The sequence below is a fragment of the Oenanthe melanoleuca genome, chromosome Z (genome assembly GCF_029582105.1).
Source record: "Oenanthe melanoleuca isolate GR-GAL-2019-014 chromosome Z, OMel1.0, whole genome shotgun sequence".
NCBI lineage: Eukaryota > Metazoa > Chordata > Aves > Passeriformes > Muscicapidae > Oenanthe > Oenanthe melanoleuca.
In genome coordinates, this window is record NC_079362.1 from 55,865,535 (window position 1) to 55,889,145 (window position 23,611).

At 34.2% G+C, this 23,611-nt stretch overlaps 1 protein-coding gene across 9 annotated transcripts in view; it reads left to right on the forward strand.

Moving 5' to 3' along the window:
- Positions 1-23,611, forward strand: part of ERBIN (erbb2 interacting protein) — a 114,427-nt gene that overhangs the window by 67,743 nt on the left and 23,073 nt on the right. For 7 of the 9 annotated variants that reach the window (XM_056513371.1, XM_056513365.1, XM_056513368.1 and 4 more), the window contains 14 exons: positions 140-218; positions 949-1,038; positions 7,083-7,139; positions 11,159-11,222; positions 12,793-12,867; positions 14,160-14,304; positions 14,755-14,827; positions 15,899-16,028; positions 16,372-16,487; positions 17,466-17,535; positions 18,717-18,816; positions 20,750-20,871; positions 21,445-21,615; positions 22,383-22,565. In XM_056513371.1, coding sequence (XP_056369346.1) covers positions 140-218; positions 949-1,038; positions 7,083-7,139; positions 11,159-11,222; positions 12,793-12,867; positions 14,160-14,304; positions 14,755-14,827; positions 15,899-16,028; positions 16,372-16,487; positions 17,466-17,535; positions 18,717-18,816; positions 20,750-20,871; positions 21,445-21,615; positions 22,383-22,565 — 1,475 coding nt within the window. The remainder of the gene's footprint in view (positions 1-139; positions 219-948; positions 1,039-7,082; positions 7,140-11,158; positions 11,223-12,792; positions 12,868-14,159; positions 14,305-14,754; positions 14,828-15,898; positions 16,029-16,371; positions 16,488-17,465; positions 17,536-18,716; positions 18,817-20,749; positions 20,872-21,444; positions 21,616-22,382; positions 22,566-23,611) is intronic. The other 2 variants (XM_056513369.1, XM_056513370.1) reach the window with 1 other exon arrangement.

Here is a 23,611-nt window from a genome sequence, read left to right on the forward strand (position 1 = left end):
AGATATCAGAAAAACAGTTCACTAGTTGCTAAATAAATCAAAGTTTTTACAGCTAGTGGTTTCATGTGCATAATTTTTATTTGTGTGGTGGAGTCTAATAATTAAATGTTGTTTTTCTACCTTTTTCTGTATCTTGCAGGCATACAGGAGTTTCCAGAAAATATAAAAAACTGTAAAGTCTTGACAGTTGTTGAGGCAAGCGTAAATCCAATTTCAAAGTAAGTTTGTAAATTTTTTGATGTTTTATATTTCATGCAAATACTGAGTCTTGAATTATCCCCGAGACATGTGCCAGCCCTTGGAGGCGAGAGCAGAGTTCCCTGATAAACACCTTCATTAACCTTGTTGCACTGTGATCCAGTATAGCTATCTCATTAAAGTACTTTGCCAAAGTTAATAGGCTATGTGGACTATCCTTCATTATACCATGTAGCTTTGTCAGCTTGTTAAAATCCATCACTTCTCTGTGACTGTAGAGAAATGTGCAGAGTTTTCGCTACAGCAAAAATTAATTATGGTTTAATATGCATTTCTGCTATAGTGACAAAATTAATTTGCCAGAGACTCCACTGCCAGAGATACAACATATCTCTTCTGGGGAAAAAAAAGAGATTGTATATTTTTAATTTTTCCTATTGTTTCTAATTAATGCCTTCTTCACTTTACATGTCAGGAGATCACAAGTTTGTAGCAAGACTACATTTATTTTTTAGTTTTTATTGCCTGTAGACGTTGTTCTCAATACTTAAAATATTTTTTAAGTTCATCTTACAGAAGACAACCTAAAGTCACTAGGGTGACTTTAAAGAAATTCACCCCCTTAATTTTATCAATATGTAGGTATTCATATATCTGTATTTCCGCACTATACTGTTGCTCAAAAAAATATGACTTAATGCCCTGAATATAATTGAAACTAAGGTGCTATGTTATTTTACTTCTTTATAGGCTGCCAGATGGATTTTCTCAACTGTTAAACCTAACACAGCTGTATCTGAATGATGCTTTTCTTGAGTTTTTGCCAGCCAATTTTGGAAGGTAAGCTGAACATGAAACTTAATGTCTACATTTAATTTTAAGTTTCTTCAAAGCAGTTTCTTCTGGGTGTGAAGCAACATGAGTACTGGAAAAAAGGGAAGAAGTATACATTATGAATTCACAATAGTTACAGAGAAAAAATGTCCTGAATCTGTATCAGCAGTTTTTAGTTTTGACTTCTGAAGGACAGACGGAATGCTTTTGAAGGGCGTAAAACTCATTTGCATTCTTGTTTCTTTTCCAACACTAGTCTGGTAAGTAAGGAAGACTAGTATTTTTGAAATTTGTGTTGCTTGTCATGTAGTAATTAGAGTGAAGTAAATAATGACAACTGTAATTCCACTTGTCCTGCCATCCTGGATGTACAAATTACTTCATGCACAACTATAACTCTCAAGTCCTTTATTGTCAGGAATATTTCTGAAAAACCTGGCATATTTATGGTGTACTGACTATGCAAAACTGTTACATGTCATAGTTTTAGTACAAGATAAATACTAATCTGCTACCTCTGTAAAATAGATTACATCTTGGGAGCAAAACTGAAAGGATAACACTCATAAAAGGAAAACTTCTGGATGAGCATAGGTCATGCTGTCCTTATCACACTGCTTTCAGCCATTTCTGCAGTTCTCCCCTCTCCATTCTTATTTTATGCTCTCTTTTCCTAAATTGTCACTGTCCTGACCCATCCCATGTCTAGCAAACATCTCTTTCAGAAAATGCAGCTATTAGTTAAGCAATGATGTTGCTGAGTGAAAAAAATGCCTCAGGCTGTATGGTTATATTTAGGTCAGCACAGTTTGCCCAGAGATAGCCACAGCCCCCAGATAGTGCTGCAGCATTTGGGCAGATCAGGAGATGAGCAATAAGGAACATAAGACAGGTGCTCTCCACTAGTGACCATTAGTTTATTAGTCATCTGTGATCAGAGCTGTTGGCTTGATCTCTGTTACTGGTCATTCCCTGATGAATGCTTAGGAGCACCAGATCTGCTACACATTCAGCTGTCAAAACAGCTGCTTATGATTCAGGTTGAAGAATATCTGGAATATGCATAATCTTGTTGGAATTATAATGATTGTCTGTGCTTTTTCTGTTCTGTTTTTTAATAGTCCAACCAAATGGTAAGATTTTCATAGTAAAAGCACACACTACAGATGAACTTGAAGACTTCAGGTTGACACAGCTAATCCTTTAAGTTAATCTTACATGTAATCCACATTAAAAATTCTTATAATTTGTTCTTTGACACTGTCAGCTTCTATAATGCTTAATGGTTAGTAAAATGGTGAAGTCATTAATTACTCACGTCATAAGAATAAATCAGTTCCTGAATATAACTTGAAAGCCAATTTTCCATTTTAGTGTTGGTAGTTATGAAGAGCTCTGCCTTGTTTGTTAAAATCTAGTGACTTGCAGCATCCTGTTGTATACCTAAGAGAATTAATTTAAAGTATTTATGTATATAAGTTTACCTTCTAAAACAGTGTTGCATAGAATACATAGTGTTCTATAGGAAGTTAATGTTTAGATCAAATAAATTGGAAAGCAATTAAACATTAAAATACTATTTCAAAATAAGGTTCAGACCCCTTTGACATGGAATACTTCTTAAGTGATGAGACTGCTCTGCCATCCCACAATTTTACAACTAGGTATAAATACTTTGTAGTGCAAAGTCTTTTAACTTCTGCTTCAGAATATGGAAATACTACTTTTATAAGCAAATAAACACTTGGAAGCTTTTGAAATATTTAATCTCATAAATGACAAGCCTTCAGTTTTTTCAAGTTTGATGCAAATTTTTTTTTTTTTTTTTTTTTTTTTTTTTTATGTGGCCTTAAAGCTATTACTTTTCACTATTTAGGAGTGTGCAAAGTAACTGAGTTGTGTTGCCTGGTCTTACTGGCTACTATTGTCAAATAATAATGTCTCCTGAAAACTAAGCCAATACATATTACAGCTGAGAAGGTTTTTATGCTCTATGTGTCAGGTTAGAAACCTGGCTTCTTACATCTCTTTCTCTCTGATTGTTCATTGTTTCTAGTTTAATTGCTGCCATTTCTCACGAGTGTTGTCCCTCATTCTCTCACCTGCTGTATTTGTACTGTTCTCATATCCCTTTATTAGGCTAAACAAAATTGTTTCCCTTCTGGTGTGGTAGGTTTTCCTTTGTGTCTGATTATATTAATATATCTTGGAACAGGTTTCAGTTTTAATTCATCTTTTTCTTGACAGAGGATGATGACATCTATAGCTATATTTAGAATTTGAATTGAGATCTCTTCATGGCTTGTAGTGTCATGGTTATCTTCTTGTTTCTCTTGGAAATGTCTGTGGTTGTCTCCAATGTTCCAATTATGCTTTTTGCAGCTGACTAGTGTAATTTCCTACATGATTAACTGATGTATTGGACAGTTCAGTTAGAAATGGCTGATGCCTACAAGGAAATCCTAAGTACTTGGCCTGGTGCTATGGCTTCTTATCCTTTTTTAAATTTTTTTTAGTCCTTAAGGCTGTACAGGCTTTTTTTTTCCTTTATGGCATCTTACTAAATCACTGTATTGTCTGCGACATAAACAAAGTTAAACATTTTTCTGATTCTAAAATGTTGCTATCAAAAAATACTGGACAGGATAGTCCTAGAAAGGGTCTTTGAGCACCTCTAACACTCAGCGTGATGCTTAGAGAAAGAAATTTTTTGTAATGGAAAGCACTTTTATATCCATACAGTGTTTTATTTGATTTATCTCCATGCTTTATTCTCATCTTCAGAATATGTGCTAAAGATTTTCATAATTGTGAAGTCAAGATTATGCTATCTTTTTTCCCCATTTTAAATGAATATTGTATATTTGCTATCCTTGAATGGTGTTGTTCTTGTCCAGCCTGTTAGACTTACTAAAGGTCACTAGATTTTTGATATGATTTACCTGTTCCTTTGAACTTCTTAGGTGACAAAGTGAGGTTTTTTCCTCCATTCACAAATTCAAATTTGAATGCACTGATATTGGCGCAGATCGTGGCATTAGCCGTCATGCCCGTGCATACACATCTGAGAATTGCTGTGCTTGCCTAAGAAAATAGTACCTGTTGTATCTCAATACATAATATATATTTACATTTAGATACAAAAATATATAAGCAGAACATGTTTAACTTTAAGCTCACAGCTTGCTCATTTTGAGACAAGGTTTTAAAAGGGAAACATTATTTACTAATGAGTGTTTAAGATAAGCAGAGATTTATCTTCAGTGTAATTCAAAAAAACTGGGAATGTTGTCTATAATGGGAAATTGCTTCCAGTGCCTCTGTGATGTTGCAATTAATTTGCTTTATATCTATTTTCTCAACAATTTGCCAGTAGTATCTGTAGCAGTAGATGGTTTTAGTAGTATCTACTTCAGGATATTTTTTGCATAAATGTACAATGATAATCAAATTTAGTTACGTATATGTATATATGTGTTTTGCAGAAACTTTTGTAAATGCAGCCTGCAAGATGCATACATTTTATTCTGCTTGCCTTTGCATTTTAGTAACAATTTAAAATAAAAATATTCTGCTTTAGGAAATCTGCTGAGGAGGTGTAAAGTAAGGAACATCTTTCAATGCGGTATTTTTAGATTTCCAAGGAATGACTGCTTGTTGCACAGCAAGCTTCGAGTGTACCTGCTGTGTATTTCTTTTACATTTTTTACAGGTGGTATTGTTTAAAAAATCAGATTTAGGAAGGATATCGATCATCTGGAAAATTGTTCATGTAGACATTTCATTTTATTGAAAAGTTGTGCTGCATTTTAAAAGGCTAAGATGGTTATGATTCAAGAACAATACTGATAAATTTTTAGGTTATTACAGAATGTGTACTTCCAGTTGAATAATACTTGTTACAGCTTTGTGCATTGGTGATGTGCAGGTAGTTCTATGGTGATGGATTTTTTCAAGTTCAGAAATTATTTCTATACAAGTAGAGCAGATCTTTGCCACAGAATGGTCCAGATGACATATATTCTTCCACTATGAATTCCATTTTTCCTTTAATATAGGTGAATTAGTCCTCTATTTCTTTTCCAAATTAAATGCCACTTCTTCAGGTCCCTTACGGCAGTTCAGATGCTCAGCTTGGATGGATGCTGCATTCTTAGCACCAGAAACTGGAAAAACAGCTAGACCTAGTATTCAATGTGCATTATTATTTTAAACTTGAATTAGCTCTTCAGTATTTGTCTCCAGTATTTCTCATCAATTACTGGAAGAAAATGACATGTTCAAACACAGCCTATACCTCCCAGCAAGGAGAGGTTAAGAATGTTTTCCTAGTAGCTTCTGTGTAGTCTACACATAAGAAACTGGATATTTAAATCTTCAGTTTCAAGCTAGCTGAGGAAAGATTAGAACAGGAAACAAGGTAACAAAGCTATGAACATTCCTGTCCCCAAAGGCAATCTTTAAGTTCACAGAATTAGCTTATTACAAGTGTCATACAGTCAGTTTTGGCTAAAGTCAGCAAAATGTGGGTGTGCATATTTATAGCTTAGCATATGAAGGGAGATTTGCTGCCACTGCATTCAACGGAAGTTGATTGCACACATGAATTGTGAAGAAAAACCTACAAGCTGTGTAGCTATCTTCCCTGTCATCAAAGCAAAACACCAGCTGAAGCTAATGCTGTGGTTGGTTTAGAAATCAAAGCCCAAAATGTTCATTCATGTCTGAAGGTTCTTAAAAATTCTGTTTTGTACTAGATTGTTATCTTCAGGTGCTGGTAGGGTAGGATGGCCATGAGGTCTTTCCCACTTATGTTCTACATGAACAGCAGTGCTATTACAATGAATCGGGTTCTTATTAGGGTATTCTTTCACTACTGTTAGAATGTTGGGGTGTGGCGAGTGTTTTTTGTTTTTTTTTTTAGAAGTTGGAGGGAGGAGGTTCCCCTCCAGCAGCTGCTACCAGATGGTGAGTGCTGTTTGCAATGCTGGGCTGCACTGACCTCCCTTTCAAGATGACTCTTACATTCTTAGGTTATTTGTGGGCATGGCAGATTGCTGCTTTCAAACTCATCCAAAAATGAGTAAATGTCTAGAGGAAAAATAAATTCTGTTTTCACCTTTTATTTCTACACAAAGGATAGTTCTTACCACTTAATTAAAATTAAGATTTTTGGCTCTGTCCTTACACTAGTTAAGCACCTTCAGGAAAGACTGATCTACTCCCTAAGCTTCTTTCAAAGTCAGGGACCTTAATGCTGTATTTTGTGTTTTGTGAGCACTGTCAGTGGGTCACATGTAGAGTTCTTGTCATTATAATCCTATCTGTATTTTAAACAAATCAGTTTCTTATTTTTTTTAAACAAATAGAGCTTTGTCACTTCTCTCCCAATACAAAAAATTTCCCTGGGAATGGTACGTTGCTTGTATGTGAAGACTGGTTGGAACTTAACCTTGGCTAAGCAGTTGAGTTGGGATTTAGAGGTTGTTTGTCTTGCAACCAAGGATTTACTGGAAAAAAGGTCAAACCACCTTCTAACAGGAATATCAAAATGGATTCAGAAGCTGACTAGAAAGAGAATATGGAAGGAAATCCAAGATTAATTTAAAGCTATCAGGTGGAAGACTACAGGTATTGCTCAGATAAGGCTTTTCGTATTAAACTCCTTGTTACATTGCCAGTAGTAGAAATTGAACATCTTTAAATGTGCAAAGTGATCCTACCTTTCTGTTACTTCCTGAGTACTTTTCATTATAATGATAGCATGTACCCATTATTAATCCAATGAAGTGTTTCAATATCTCTGGGATTAAGGAAAACAAATGTGTCAAACAGGTGCAGAGAAGCAGGCAAGATCTAGTTTGTTTATTGCTTTACCAACAACCAGCCAATGAATTAAAAATAACATGCAGATTTTGCACAAAATGTCACAGGAAAAAAAATTTACAACTTCCAGATTCTTTTAATTCTGTAATATAAATAAGTTCAGAGATTGCTTTTGCTATTAAATACAGAATGTTGTAGTAATTTATTATGTTTTTCTGTTACAGATTAACTAAACTCCAGATACTGGAACTTAGAGAAAACCAATTAAAAATATTGCCAAAGTAAGTATAGTATAGCTGTAGAAATTCCTACAGCATTTGTTTTAACATTAATCCAGTTGTACCTCTCTCTTAAAAGGTAGCATTTTTCTAGTCCCTTGCCATTCTCACTTACTTCATCAAACAAGCCCAGGCTGATGCTGTTCCTGTTGTTTCTATGAACAAGAGCAATGCTCAGAATTTTCCATCTGGGACTGTGGAGCTCCAAGCAGGTTAACAAAGATATAAGAGGTCAATGAAGAAAGAAACAGATCCCAGGGATGGGATGTAAATAGCCATCTGCAGAGTCATGAAGATGTGGGTACTGTAAAAGTGATTTTTCTCTTGCAACAGAAATTGGTAGACTTGCTGGTTTTTGTGGATGCAAGAAGTTTTGGTGGAGAAGAGGAGGCTCTAACAATTGAATATTCACTCTGTCCTTCTCATGCTAGGAGGCACTTGCATGCAGTAGGCTGAAGTAGAAATTGCCAATTCTTCAAATACAACAGCCAGTTTTTTTAGTGACTATAGCTAATTATATGCCTAAGACATGATCAAGGGTTATGTTCTATTGGGATTCCCTTTTTAAGTGCCTAGATACTGTACTGTGGAATCTGCTCTATAAACAAACCAGAACTCATATCTGTAACAACATGTACAGCATCAGAAAGTGTGAATTTACATCCTCAAAGTGTGAAGCATTCTGTGGTATAAATACTCTCAATTCTCTTCAGCTCTCTCTGTTATCACCAGTTTTCAGCAGAAAAAGATTAGAGGACATGTAATTTAGAGTGGTAGCTCTCTAAATTAGGTTACTCCCAACTGAGGAACAGTAGCTATAATTAAAACTTCCAGCTGATACAGATTTTGTTTATAAGATCACTCTGATCTTAATTGCCATAATTAACACTAACAGCATGAATTACATGTAATATTTCTAAAAATGTAGTTTATTCTTGTAGCCATGAGACAATAATACATGCTTTAATGTGTTTTAAGTCAAACATATCCCTTTTTGAAGGTGCTGGGAAACTTTTTGTTGGCTTCAGTGTTTTCAGAGTTCTATTCTTGATTGAAAACTAAACAGCAACTGTCATGAAGAAGTCTTCTGTTTCTCCTCCGTAATAATCTGAGCATGCTGAGCTGTGCCAGCTTTATTCTATTCTGGTACTCTTATAGAGGATGCTATACAGCTTTAAAAAGCGTAGAAAATTCAAAGCAGTTTTTTGATGTTAATGAGATATAGCAATAAGTCCTAATATTTTTACTATAGAATACCAGTATCTTTTCTTGTTTTCCGGTGACTCTCATCTTTCTAATATTCTATTTGTAATTAGAAATGTATTTGGATAAATTCTACAGCATCAAACTAGCCCTCTTTCTGAGTAAAACATGCGCATAATTTTTGACACTTAAGTATGAAGTACTTGAAAGAATGTTAATCAAAATGTGTAATCAATGCCAACACACTACATCAATGTTGCTTTATGCCAAACTTTATGCCAAATATGTATAATTTTGTTTGGAGCTTATCCACAGCCAGAAACTGCAAGTGGTAGCATTATAATGCAAAATAGCTGGATAAAACTATTTCTGAAAGGAAACAAAAAACACACAGAAACTATTTTAGAGGCATTTTTCTGATAGGTGAATTGGGAAGATGATCCAGTAAAAATATGGTGCTTTTTTTTTTTTTTCTTTAAATTTTTTTAAGCTTCTATGGCCCAATTGTCAATAAAAAGAGTAAGCTTTTTAGAAAGAAGCAATGGATTTGAAAGTATAATTATAGTGATTCAGGACCCAGTCTTTCCATCACACTCACCCCCCTTGAATTGTATGCCACTTGACATCAACCACAGTGTTAACCTTAGTGAAGCTGTCTGTCTACAACAGCAGAATTTGAGGCATAATTTAGGCTATCTGATCCTTTAATATTGAGTTGAATTGATGCCAAGTTCAATAATATGAATTATGAAAGAAGCTTTCAGTTTATGGGAGGGATTACACAGCGCCATGTCAAAGACGAAAATAGGTGTAATTCCACGATCTAGTTAATGTTTGTTTCAACATCATTTGGCATTGAATTTTCCTGCTACCATAAATTATTGGAAGCCTTTTTTGTGTTTTGTCTGAAGGTGTTTCTCTACAAACTGTACAGGAAAGCAAGGAGATATTAGTCCTAGAATATCTGAAATATTCTGAAGTATTTATTTTGCAAACAGCAGTGAGAGGAGGGAATATTTTGGAGACTCTCATCTTGCAAACACGTTTGTTATGTTTTGTAGTTGAGTGGATGTGTTTGCTAGATCACAGTCATTTAGACAAGGGAAATAACAGGCCCCAAATCAATAAATTTATCTTGTTATCCTGTCATCTTTATGTAACATTGGTTTGCATAGTGTGGTCTATGAAGTTTCAAATGTATGGAATGCAATGTTAGATCCTTTTAAAGGAGTTCTTCAGCAGTGCTTCTGGGAGACTCTTTGGGGCAAATTTGTTAGGAACATATAGCACTACAATTGGTATTGGCATGGTCTCACAAAGCTTTCAGAGATTAATCTCCTGCAGGATTTCAGAGTGACTCATATAAGTTAAGTTAGAAGTTGAAAAAGAATGGTAGCATACTGATAATCATTCGTTAGCTTCAAGAAATGAGGGAAATTGTTTCTTAGAATCTTCTGGAAGTACTCTTAATGTTTTATTTTTTGTTTGTTTGTTTTTCTTTCTCTAAGACAGTAGGAATGTTTGCTAGAGGCTTTCCTTCAAAGCATGTGTATACTATTTGTACAGTGCAAAAAATGCTTCTGCTGCTTTTGTCTCGGTCTTGTCTTTACAAACTTACACTAAATTCCTAGTTTGTTCGTGGCATGAAAACCAAATTTCTAAACAAATATTGAATCTCCTTCTTGGAGATTATTTAATGAATAATATTAATAATTACATTAAATTACTTTCAGTAAATATTATATTTTCCATTATGTTTAACTCTATGTTCAGAGCGACTGTGGATCTTACTGTATTTGAAGAAAAATTGAAGCTTTGAATAGCTGCATAGAGCATCTTATGTGCATGCAATTTTTTCTTGAACAAACTAGTGTGATATTCTGACAATATACAAGACACTACCATATTTAATTTTTCCAGAACTTTATAGTATGTATACCATTGCAGTTTATATATGGAAGCTTTAGATACTATTAATGATCCTGTGAAAATCTATTATTAAATAAATATGATAATAATATGATTTCATATGAGGGATTCACAGTCTCTTAAAAAATACTTTCAGGTAGAGCTGCTGTTGACTGTGCAGTACCCGTTGTGTAGACACCATGTGCAATGGTAGATAATCTCTGTGGAGTCCCTAAAGTGAATTTACATAGAGGAAAAATGTTTCCAAAACACAGCTTGAAGTAATGAATTTTATTTTTATTTCAGACATTGATTTAGTATTTCTGTAAGTTAGGTTAAAGAGTATTGATGTGTCACAAAATCCAGTTTAGTAATCTTATTTAATATATGACTAGAGAATTAATTAGGGTTCCAAACCACCTCACATGGATGCAACTTAGCAGCCTGGAGAGGTAAAAAGGTGGTGTTAGACACTGTGATTGAACAGTGTTTTTCTCTGTTTTAACTGATCAGTGGGCAGTAGTCTTTCTTTGAGAAGAAATCACGTAGTTAACCAGCCTTTGACTGCTGAAGGGACATACTGTCACTGTACATAAAAAGCTGAAGCACTCAAAAGAAGAGATACACCACTGCATTATTCTTTATCATGAAGATTTCTTTACTGGTCCTTAGTTTTTGCAAGTTCATCTTGCAGTTTCAACTGTGTTGCAGTGTACTCTTTGTGTGACACTCAGCAATGTGCAGGGTCAGTAATATGTGCCTGGTTAACCAGTGTGTGAAAAATTTATCTGTAATTAGATATCATTCCAGTCACAGAATAACGTCATTACTTAATATTGATTACTAGATTTTTGTAAATCTGTAAGATTTGATGTAGCTAGTAATTCTTTATTAATCTCCTTTCTATGCAGAACCATGTCCAGACTGACTCAGCTGGAAAGACTGGACTTAGGAAGTAATGAATTCACAGAAGTGGTGAGTTTTGCCTTAGAAAAGAGCTCTGCATTTTTAAAAATCTTCTTATCTTTGATCAGTTTTTAACAAATATGAAAACATGAACATCATCTTAAGAGTTCTGCTGCTAAGAATTATTTGTATCTTACAACTACTTTATGAAGCCTGTTATAAAAATTATGTGTGTGATTGTATGAATGAGAGTATGTTTCTACTCCATTTAAAAATAACATTGTTATATAGTGTGGTTACTATACTGGTAAATAATTACTAGTAATAGTGTTTGAATTATAAACAAAATAGTTTGGCGTAGAATAAATTCTAAACACTTATTGATTATCATGTATTGAATGTTACAATTTTGTGCATAACCTGCTTTTATTATTGTGCACAAACTAGATCCAAAGGTTATTAAATTTGAATGTTGTTCAAAGCAGTATTTACAATTGAGGTGCTCTGATTTTTCCTTCAGCATGTATTGACTTGTTTCCTGCTTGTGTTCTCACAGGCAAATATATCTTGTATTTAAGAGTCACATAACATCTCTCTGCTTTTTTACAAGTACTTTCCTAGGTAAAGGAATTGAAATAGAAATATAATGAAACTTGCTGACCTGCAACACAATAGAGTCAAGCCTTTGTCCACCACTAGTAGAATATGCAGAGCTGAACACTTGCCTACTAATATGGTTTGGAAAATAGGGGAGTGTATTTAAAGAATTTTTCATTATTATAGTTAAACATCTAGCCCTTACCATGACTGCCATATTCTTGTCATAAGGTAGATATTTGTGTGGGAGCCTTAAACTAATGTTTGAATTACAACTTTGTCTTGGAAAATGAGATGGGAGTTAGGACTGCAACTTAAGCAGAAATCATGTCTATTTACTGTATAACAAAACTTACTTAGCATTTATCTGAACTTGGCTGTACTTATTAAGGTGCTGTAGTACCTCTTTTGTATTGCTTTCTCAGGAGGGAAGTTCAAATAGGTAGGCATATGCAGTGTGAATATTTACCAAGAAGGGGTCTTTCCCTGATAAACAAGACACTTTTAAAAATAAGTTACAGTGGAAACACAATCCTGCACTTCATTTTATGGATGGAGTGGTTTGCTTATAACATGGAGATGCAGACTCTGTTGATAGAAAAATGAAATTTGTTTTGATTTTCCCCCAAATGAAAAAATCACTGGAGTTTTTGAAAAACAAGTCTTCTGAGTCGATCAGAAGTTGATCCATCAAAATTGTGCATGTAACATGTACTTAGAGTTTTCAGCCGTGCCTGTTGAAAAGTAATACTTTCTGGCAGCAAACCAACAGAAAGCCTGTCTCTATAGATAATTTAGTGCTGTAGTCAAATTCTTCAAAGTTTTTTTATATCTGGTATATCTTTTCATTTTAAAAGTTAATTATCTGGGTTTTCTTTGATGACCCAGTGAAAAACAGTGGGTATAACAGCTATAGTAACAATATGTCTATAGTAAAAATATGTCTATTACTCAAGTTGCAATAGACATATCACTGGAGTTGTTTTTGCCATTCACTGGGTTTTTTCATAAGATTTTTTTTTTAAATGGCTTCCCATTACAGCCTGAAGTACTTGAACAACTGAGTGGATTAAAGGAATTTTGGATGGATGGTAATAGATTAACACTTATTCCTGGGGTAAGTTCTTTTGCTGTGTTAAACATAGAGTATTTTAAATTATACGAGTACTTGCTTTGTCAGTGATCACATATGTTGAAGATGTTATGTAATTTTAGTATTACTTAACGCCAAAAGGCTAAATGGTGCTTGAATGCTTAACTAGTCCACTTGGAAATTATCACTGAACATGAGAGCTGCATTCAGAACTTTTTGGTTTGTTTTCTTTTGTTTTTTTTTCATTGAAATTTATATATTTCTCGTCTAAAAATTATGTTGCAATTCAGGAATACTCTAGTAAAACTCTTAAATCAAATTTAGGTTTAAATGGCCCTTCCGGAAAGGGATTCGTGTATGTTAGACAGCAAGCAGGAATATACAGGATAAATATGTTGTGTGGATTTTCACTGGTCACAGCTGCAAAACAAGCAGTGCCAATTCTGGTGCTGTGTAAACAGGGAGCATAGCCAGCTCCTGAGAAAACAGTCTGTTGACTTTGTATGGGTTTCTGACATCTTTCAGGATTACATATGGTCCAGGCTGACCTATTATTACAGTACTTGAGAGCCTTTGCTTAAGTTGTAACACACTAATAAATGAGTATTTGAAATTTGGGAAGCAGTGGACTTGTTTTTAACTTTAAAATCATGAGCAGCCATGTGAAATGTGGCCTTCCTGCCTGATCAGTAGTCTTTGCTACTGTTTTTCCATCAGCTAACTCTTATATAGTTAAGTGGTTTGATTGCAAAATATGAGCTGAACTGTGTTTTACAATAAAATAAAACTATATTTCTGACAATGAAGATTTTAATAGAGTAGTGTTCATGAATTTCAGGCTTATCCTTCATTCATGTGGAATGGTAATACAAGCTTATATTTTGCCTTGTTTCTTTCAGTTTAGTACAGTTAGGGTTTCGTCGTTGTTTTTGAGGATGCAGTTTTACACAAAAGGCAAAAATGAGCATTAAAAGTCTACTGGAGCATAATGATGTCCTCACATTATGTCTCTCTTTCTGAAGTCTGTTCTAAAGCTTCAATTACTTGATTCATGGTAACTGAATCAAACTGTTGAATGTGCAGAAGACTGACTTTAGGGACATGCAGAGCTACTGTGGGGTGTCTGTGTGTGCAAAAACATCAGCTGTGCTTATCTGCACAAAATACTTCATTTGAAAGTTTGTGTGTTTTGCATAAAATTGTATTTCAGTACTCTAATTCTTTTTCTCTGGCATTACACTTGAGAGGTCAAATCTGCTGGGTTTTCTGTTTTGAACCTGCACTTTCTAGAACACATTATTTTCTCTTACTTTTAGTTTATAGGCACTTTGAAACAACTGACATACTTGGATGTTTCTAAAAACAACATTGAAGTAGTCGAAGAAGGTATTTCAGGTTGTGAAAGTCTGCAAGACCTACTGTTATCCAGTAATTCACTTCAGCAACTGCCAGAGTCTATTGGTTTGTATTTTAAGTTAATTCATGTTTTTAAAAGCCTGTAGTTAAGACACGGAGCACTTGAAAATGAAAAAATTACATTCTAGATCTGTTTCAGTTGAGTAGAAGTGCCAGTTCTTGATAAAGCTGTAATATATGGCTGAATAACTTAAAATTGTTTTGGAGCATTCTTTACTTTTACAGTAGTTTGTAAATAAATGAAAAACTGCTGTCTCTATCAGAAAAAAATCCTATTTCTACCTGCCCCCACCCGCCTACCCAAATGGTTGACACATTGTAAACTGGCAAACAAGTTCTGTAAGCTCAACTCCTTATTTCCTTGAAAGTACATAGGCATGCCAGGGAATAGAGATGTGGTTGCTTGCCCATAATGTTGGGTTTTTCCCCCCTCTTAATTTAAACTCAGCTTGATGAACTCAAATGTCCATTTTGATTTACTTGTTCCTATTATAGGTTCTCTGAAAAAGGTGACAACACTTAAAATTGATGAAAACCAGTTAATTTATTTGCCTGACTCCATAGGAGGGTAGGTATTTCGCCAAAATAAGAAGTTTAATTGCCTTTCTGAACACTTTTCTGTAACAGTGGCTTCTCTTTCGGAGTTTTTTATAACTACTTGACTTAATTTCTTCTACATGTTAATGTCCTAATACAATTTCAAGCAAGTGTTTTCATATCTTAGTTCTACTTTGCAGCATGTATGTTCCTATCACTTAATAACAAAGGACATATGTTCCTTCCTTAATGCAGCCACCTATCTATAAAGCAAAAATTGACTCTGACAGAAAACAGGATACTTTAAGAGTCAGTTAGCTTCCTGAAACTGTTTTTTTTTTTTTATAATAACATGGCTGTTGTAGATATTGCAGATGATTGTCTAATCTCAAAAATTTTGTAAAAAGTAAATACGAACATGTATTTATCTTTTTTTATATATATATTTGTATATATATATGGAGAATTTTCAGCTGTCCATCAGCAAGTTTTTTAATATATATTTTGGTGTTCAACAATTTAATTTAAAACTTGCAAAAATAGCAAAAATAATTGGCTCACAATTAAATGCTGTACAAATGTATAATGTCTTCCAATTTTTTTCATATATTTTAATTAATATAGGTTATCTTTTGTTGTCAGAGTTTACAAAGTACTGCCAGATTCTTATGTTCACAGTCTCTAACACTTGAAATTCTTTACTTGTTGAAAAACTGTGCTCAGCTCTGATTTTGCTATAGTCTGTCTGGTTCTGAATGTTCTTAATGCCTTACCCTGGCATGTTGTCATGTACTACACAAGCACTCATTGTTGCTGACCTCACGATTTTCATTGTGAGGACAGTGTAAAGGAGATTTTTAAAAAGTAAGCAAGCTCAAAACAGAACCAAAAACTTGCAAGGAACTAACTGGAAAAAACACCCAACCTAAAACACATTTTAGGCCATCAGCAAAGGATTCTTCTTGGATTTTAATTCCTTAGGTTTATTTTGAACTCCATTTGAAATAATTAATGGTGATATTAACTTCATTTAAACTGCAGATGTTCAATTAATGTTGGATTAATTAGTCTGTATAGAGGAGTTAATTTTTTTTTTTTGCAGGTTAATATCAGTAGAAGAACTGGACTGCAGTTTCAATGAGATTGAAACATTGCCTTCATCTGTTGGTCAGCTCTCGAATATAAGAACATTTGCTGCAGATCATAACTTTTTAACTCAGTTGCCATCAGAGGTATGTATTTATTGAAAGTCTACAAAATGAATATTTTAATGTTTTTAAATAGTCTGTGCAGCTTGTGAACAGCCAGTTACTAATTTTTGAGAGGTTTTCTTGTGTGTGTGTGTGTGTTTTCAAAGGAGACTGTATACAAATATATAAGTTTATAAATAATGAAATCTGATTTTTAAAGCAACAAGTAGGAATTCATTGCTGTGTACTGAAGCTAAAAGGTATGTAAGAATAAACTTTCAAGACAAAATAGCTTCAATACTAATTCTTTTAAAAATTTTCATATTGATGTTGTGAAGATTAATTATTAATTCATTGTGGGGCTTTTTTTTTTTTTTTTTTTTAGATTGGAAACTGGAAACATGTAACTGTGTTGTTTCTGCATTCTAATAAGCTTGAATTTCTCCCTGAAGAAATGGGTGATATGCAGAAATTAAAAGTCATCAATCTCAGTGACAATAGGTTTGTGATTTTTTTTTTCCAAGTAGAATTTGTATAAAATGCAACAATAATGTAGAGGGATTGTTATGAATACATTGTGGCTATCTTTCTTTATCCCACACATAGCTCAGAAGCTGACTGAGATGTATTTAATGCATTACTATTGTATTCTGGATCTTGCAGTTCCATTATATTAAGCTATCTTTATTGTAATGACTTGGCAAGTGCATTGGAGTGCAGCTTAACTACATTTGTTTTTCTAGGGAATTACTTTCGTTATTTGCATAAAACTTTTCATTCTTACTTAAAGATTAATCACTTCTTGAATTGCATATGGAGCACCCAGCAGTATCATAGGATAGTGTGTGTTCTGTGGAAGGGGGAAAAGTCTTGTGTTTTCTTAGAGATGGTCATTAAAAATAGACAAAATGTTTAGCTTTGGGGAATTGTTGCTTTATAGAATTGAAGTATACTGGGAGAGAGAAGTCTAGCAGTGTGCACCCTCCTGTTCTGTCAATGCGGCTTCTCTGTACTCTACCTGTGGCTTGATATATTCATTAATGCCAGAGCACCCATTATCAGGACAGTCCCTTTCCTATACATGTGTCTGAGAAAAAATTGGCTTTTCAGGTGTAGCACATTTTTACTAAATTGGCATAAACGGGGTGGTGATAAAATGGTGAGGATTCAGATGTATTAATCCACGTTAGTTGTCATTGTATTCAAGTCACCCAGTTGAGTTAAAATTCAAGTTGCAATGTTGCTCATTTATTTTAAGTTACTTGCTAAACTGGGCCAATATAAGTTTTTCTTGTTTGTTTGGGTTATTTTAAATTTGAATTTATATTACATGCTGTAGCCTTTCAGCTCTCATATTAAGTTAATAAGTTAACTTAATATGGATATGTCCTTTTAAAATATTTTACAGGCTAATGCAGGATTGTTTAAATTCTTAACAGTATGGCTAAATGTACTTATATAAATTCTTGTAATTTGCAGACTGAAGAATTTACCATTTACCTTTACAAAACTGCAACAACTCACTGCTATGTGGCTATCAGACAATCAGGTAAGATTTTTTAGTATTGAAAATAAAAGATTGTTGACTTAATTCCTAATGGGATTGACAAGGACAGAGCCATCTGTTAAATAAAGAGACCTAGTACTGTGTACATCAATACTTTCTTGACATTACTATGTCAAGTCTCCTGAAGTACCCAATACTGAGCTTACCTGTCTTTGAAGACTCGTAATTCGTGGAGATCTGTGCTGTGAGAAAATACAGTTTAACAGATGTTGGAAAGGTTTTGTTTGTTAGCTTTTGTTTTTGTTGTGTTTTCTTTGGGGTTGGGGGAGTGGGGTTTTTTTGTGGTTTGGTTTTGTTTTGTTTTTATTTTGTCTTATTTTTGTTTGTTGTTGTGTTTTTCTATTTTTTGGGGTTTTTTTGTTGTTTTATTGTTGTCTGTTTCGTTCAGGCTAATTAACATAGGAGCGTTAGTGCTTGATAAGCTTGAACTTAAAGGTGTAGCCTGCTGTTGCTTTCACAGCTGTACCAGTGGGGAAACTCAGCATACCTGGTTTGAGTTAAGTTCTTGCCACACCTTTGAACTGTGTGCTTGTTCAACTTTGAAGCTGTTAAGCAATAACTCATGTGCTTGTATTTTTCCTTTTTACTAAAGTCCTTGATATTATGCTGATTTTCTGAATGGCATTAAGGCGTACAGGGCTGTAAGAAATCCACTAGCCTCAGATGTGCACTTTTTCTAAACCAGAAATTTCAAGATTCTGCTGCCCTTTCCTGTAAGGGTTTGAGGATGTTCAATCTGGTGTCAAAATAAAAAAAATAAGAATACACAATCTTTCTCTTTGTATGATTGTCTGCAGCTTTAAGTAGCGAAATATATTTCTGCATTTCTGATCAGTGTGCTTTGGGATTTTAGTAAGTACCAATAAGAAACTGGGCTACTTTTTGACTAGTGTTTTCTTTCCACAAAAGCTGTTGGTGTGTTTGTCCTCAGTCAAAAAGCCTGTCATCAGTCAAATAAAGACATGTTAATATCTTCATTTTGTGAAAATTATTCAGAGGAGAAATGGTTTAACTCAAGGGAAAGCAGTCTTCAATGTCATGGGTTAGGCATGTCCTGTAATATGTAGGTCATATTTACTTTTTTATACATATATATATATATATGTGTGTGTATATATATATTTATGTTCTCATAACATAGCCTTCTTTCATTTACTTTCTAGTCTAAACCACTTATCCCGCTTCAAAAAGAAGCTGACCCTGACACACAGAAAACAGTACTTACTAATTACATGTTCCCTCAGCAACCAAGGACTGAGGAGGGTAAGGAATTTCTGAAATTACCTGTCACAGTGGTCACTTTTGAAAATAATAATGGGAAGATTTTCCGCTAATATGATTTTCACTAAATAATGCTTAAATACAAGTTTAGAGTATACTTGAAAGAGATGATGAGTTGTGTCTGATGAATGAGAACAGTAACTTAATGAGATTTAGATGCTGGTAAATTCTAGATGAAACTATTTCAGTGAATATGGTGCGAAATGGACAGGAACCTGTTCCCAGCATGACACCCTCATTCCTTCCAACAGAGTCTAATGATTTGCAGTGAAATTTTCTGAAGTTTTAGCTTCAAACTGACTATTTTGGCAAAATGTTTCCTCCATTACCAAATATGTATTTTTTGAAAAGTCCATAGCATTCTCTGGTTTATTTTGAAATTTAAAGAAAGTCAGTCTAGAAAAAGCATCTTGCTCACATGTAGTTTGAACTGGCTTTTTTAAAGGTTAGGCACAACATTTTAAGCTCTTACCAGAAAGTTATTTCAGCACAGTTGTGAAATAGTTTAAGGAAACAAGAAACATTGCAGTAGCAAACCCAACAGGAGTTAGAGAAAAAGAGTTGAATAACTTTATTTTTCCACTTTTTTTTCCCTTGCAAGGAAAAGGAAAAAGCTTGTGCTGCTTTAACAGAAATGAAGAGGGGGCAATATATCAATGGAAATAATTGAAAACTAACAAGTTGCAACATCTCTTGTTCCTTGGCACAGGTGTCTAGTACACTGACTGAGGAGTAATCAAAAACATAAGCAAAAGCAGTAAACTGTGCATCACTTTTGGTACCTCCTAATGTATTTGCAGTATCTCTGATAGGATGTGAGAATTGAGAGATTCAATAAAATTCAAGACTGTTCTTGAAAGTGTTCTCTCCATTGGAACTCAGTTTTTCTCCAGTTCTGGCTTTTCTGTAGACAAGGAAAGGACTGATTGTTTCTGTTGACAGAATATCTGTCTGAATAAAGGAAGGTTTAAGGTTCAATACAATTATTAAGTTGGGTTTTGGTCAGGAAGTCTTAGTGATAGTGAAGTTTATTATAATATTTTCAGATGTGTGAAAATTTTAAGCTTACCCAATAAATTCAGAGTAGATAATATTCCATTGCACTTACTGAGCCTTATTATTAAGTATTTTTCTATGTCAAGTCTTGATATTGTTAGTGAAGAATATACATTTTCTGGGTGGTGGTTGAAAATTTATTAGACTATTTGTTATGTTAAAAGTAGAACCTGGCTGATATAACATCAACACATGCTAAAATAAGAGCCATCGGGTACCTACAAGTTTTTTTAATGTCTTGTAAAATTAAGCAAGAAATACTTGTATCTAAAGCCCTTGTTGACTGCATAACTGCTACAAAATCATGCAGATTAACTCAGCCTTCAATTTTAGATGCTTACACTGCTTTAGGAATTTAGTAAGAATGCAGGTTTTTCTCACTAAGTCGTTTTTAGTTTTCATTTTAAATTTTCATTAAATGAAATCAGATAATCTTCTTATTTGTGCTCAATGATGTTAAGCACTGATAATAGGCTACATAAATCTATATAGGTATAATTCATGCTTATATATATATACACACACACAAATACATTATTTCATATGCATAGATAGAACAAAACCAGAGTTTTAGCAGAGTTCTGCTGAAATTTTTCAAGTGTGAATGTTAAGACTAGTGTACAGGTAAGCATACGATTTTCTTTTTAAAGACAGGGTTTTGCTAATATAAAAGTACAGTCAAATTCCTAAAGCAGTGGCATTGCATCTAATCTTCAGCTAATGGTGCTGTTAGTCTTTTATATTTTAAAAATAATAAATACATAAACACACCAATTCCATCCAAGGGAAAGAAAAAGAGTATATTTTCTTCTGCATAGTGTAGCCTATACTTATAAGAACTTATTTGGGTTTTTTCCAGTTATGTTCATATCTGATAATGAAAGCTTCAATCCATCTCTGTGGGAGGAACAGAGGAAACAGCGTGCTCAGGTGGCATTTGAGTGTGACGAGGACAAAGATGAGAGAGAGGCACCACCTCGGGTTAGTATTTAATTTATTTTTGTATATTGGGTGCTTCCCTCCCTATTACTTCCACCTTTAATCTCAACCTTTTCCTTACTTTCATTATGGGTTTCACTCTCCTGAATAAATCAAGTCATCAGTTCAGAGTATTTAGCAGGATGGAACATTACGGTTTGGATTTTTTGTTGTGTTTGCTTTTAGTTTGAACATTATTTGGCCAGATCATTTTCAGCAGGGCACAAGGGAAGAATGCAGGCTGATACATGGCAATGTAAGGCCTAACTAGGATGCTACCTGACTAATGGTGCTGTGGAGAACAAGTGGGGAAGCAATGATAAATCCTGATTTTATTTTAAGTGAATTACAGTTGGCGTAATCCTTGCTTGGAATCATTGAGCATGTTGGGGGAAAGGGAGTGAAAGTGATTCATAATCTTGACAGGTTTCATAAGCTTATGTCTGCCTCAGTGCGGGCTGACATGGCTATCAAGGTGGAGATTCTAGAGTATTCAGTGGTGGGCCTAATTAATTATTTGTTTTAAAGCTTATTTTTTAGCTCTCACATTTGAATAAATTGCTTTTTGTTATACAGGAGGGCAATCTGAAGAGATACCCAACTCCATATCCTGATGAACTGAAGAACATGGTCAAAACAGTCCAGACAATTGTACATAGACTAAAGGATGAAGAATCTACTGAAGATGCTGCCAAGGAGTCAAAACGAGAAGTACAGACAGTTTCTGTAAAAGATGTGGGGGTAAAGGTTAGAGATAGCATTATCTTCTGGTTCTGCAAGAAATTCCAAAGACTAATGTGTCATTGATTCCTTTTAATTCTCTTCTCCCTCCCCTCTGACATTTAGCAAGAAAAATGGTTAGATTACAGAACCAGTTTACTGCTTTCCCACCTAAGGAGATCTGTAATAAATGTCTGGTTTGCAATCTTCCTCCTGCACTAAGAACAAGAAAAGCAACCTAATTCTCAGGCAAATACAAACTGTGAATGTGTTGAGGAGCTGCCTTCATTGGTTTCTGGAGGATGGCATCTTTGTCATCCTCTGATCCTCTTTCATCTGCCAGACTTCACAAAGAAATTTGAATAATCTCTAAGGCTTTTACTGCTCATGACTGAAGGTTTTGTGTGGTATCAAGCAGTAACAGCAGGCTGGCAAAAGTGTCCCAAGTCTCTAAGAACTAGATGCAGCTTGATAGAAGATGTGACTACTTTTTGGTGCTCACATAGAATCATTGTAGGTATTGGTCTGTTTGATTTCTTTTTCATTTGACTGGAAATATAATGGTACATATTGGCACCAGTAAGGATAAGAGTTAGATTGATTGTTACAGAGTAGGGTCTGCACCTTAATCTATGGTATTTTCTTAGCATTTCATGCCTGGTGCATTTTGTTCTTTATAATTTCAGAGCTCAGATTTATCCATTCCACATTTTCCCAAAATATATAACGCTGGCTTTATATGCTGCTAAAAATGTTTCAGCATGCTTTCTCTGCTAATATTCTTAATTCTGTAGACCTCAGAAATTGGTTCAATAAAGAACAAAGCTGATGAGAGAAAGCAATATTCAGCAGGAAGCTCTGTGCAGAAGCCTAGTGAACCAGAAGCTGAGCACAGCACTGCAAATTCACAGATGACTGCACTTGTTAAAACCCTGCAGAACACGAAAACAATTGTCAACCATGAAGACATGCTTGAGGTATGGCATTGCAATGAGCATTATAGCAGTCAGAAATTGTGCTGGTATTGTATTGCATTTGTTCTTCTGGGAGATGAAAATTTCTGTTGATAATAGAAGAAAATTGCACTACATAAATGCTGTAAATTCAGGTGGTTTTCAATACAGTATTTTTCTCCTTCAGATTTTGTTAAGTAAAAGTTGAAGCAGCTAATAAAAAGTTCATAAAAGATGCAAGCATTTAAAGGAAAATAATGCAAACTCACTTAAAGGATGATATACACTTTGGTAGAATTCTCCTGTTGTTTTACTGTCAGTACTTCATTAAACAATCACTTTTAATTGTTGCTGAAATGAGAAAATGTCATATCAGTGGTAGCAATAAAAAGTTTCTGTATCCAAGTGAGTATACATATGCATTTCAAACAAAAAGTGGAAGATAGGTTTAAAAATATTTATCTTTTTGTATTTACTAGTGAGCTGTTCGGAATATTGCTTGTAATATACTTAACTCTTAGAGGGAAGGATTTTAAACTTCTGAACTTTGCATTTCTCTGTCAAACACCATGTATTCATTTATTTAGAAAGTTTGATATTTATGACAAATTTTGGAAGTTGTCATTTAATCAGTTCCCAGTCATAACCTGTAAAATACTTTTTTCATGATTTCTCAAGTGATTTTTTTTTTTCTCGTGTTGTGTAAGCTGTGGAATGTCATACAGTGAAAAGTCTTGAGTAACAGGCAGTTGTTGCTGTCACTGGCTACTTCCCCACTAGTGTTTGCCTGCTTCTATATTCTTTGTGAAAATACTGGTATTGACATTTTTTCCTTTAATTTTAAAATGTGATTTCAGAATATCATGATAGTTGTCTAATGATAGTGACAGTAGTTTTTTGTAGCTTTGTAGTAAGCTTACTTGTAGTAAGTACAGGAGTCAGGTACAGTGAGGTCCTTGCTTCCAAGTATTTCCTTATTTCCTGCTGGTAACACTGTTGTAGAATCCAGATAGCAAAGCTTTGCCTGTGTGTAAGCTTTTCATTTCAGCATTGATTACACTTGTATGTCA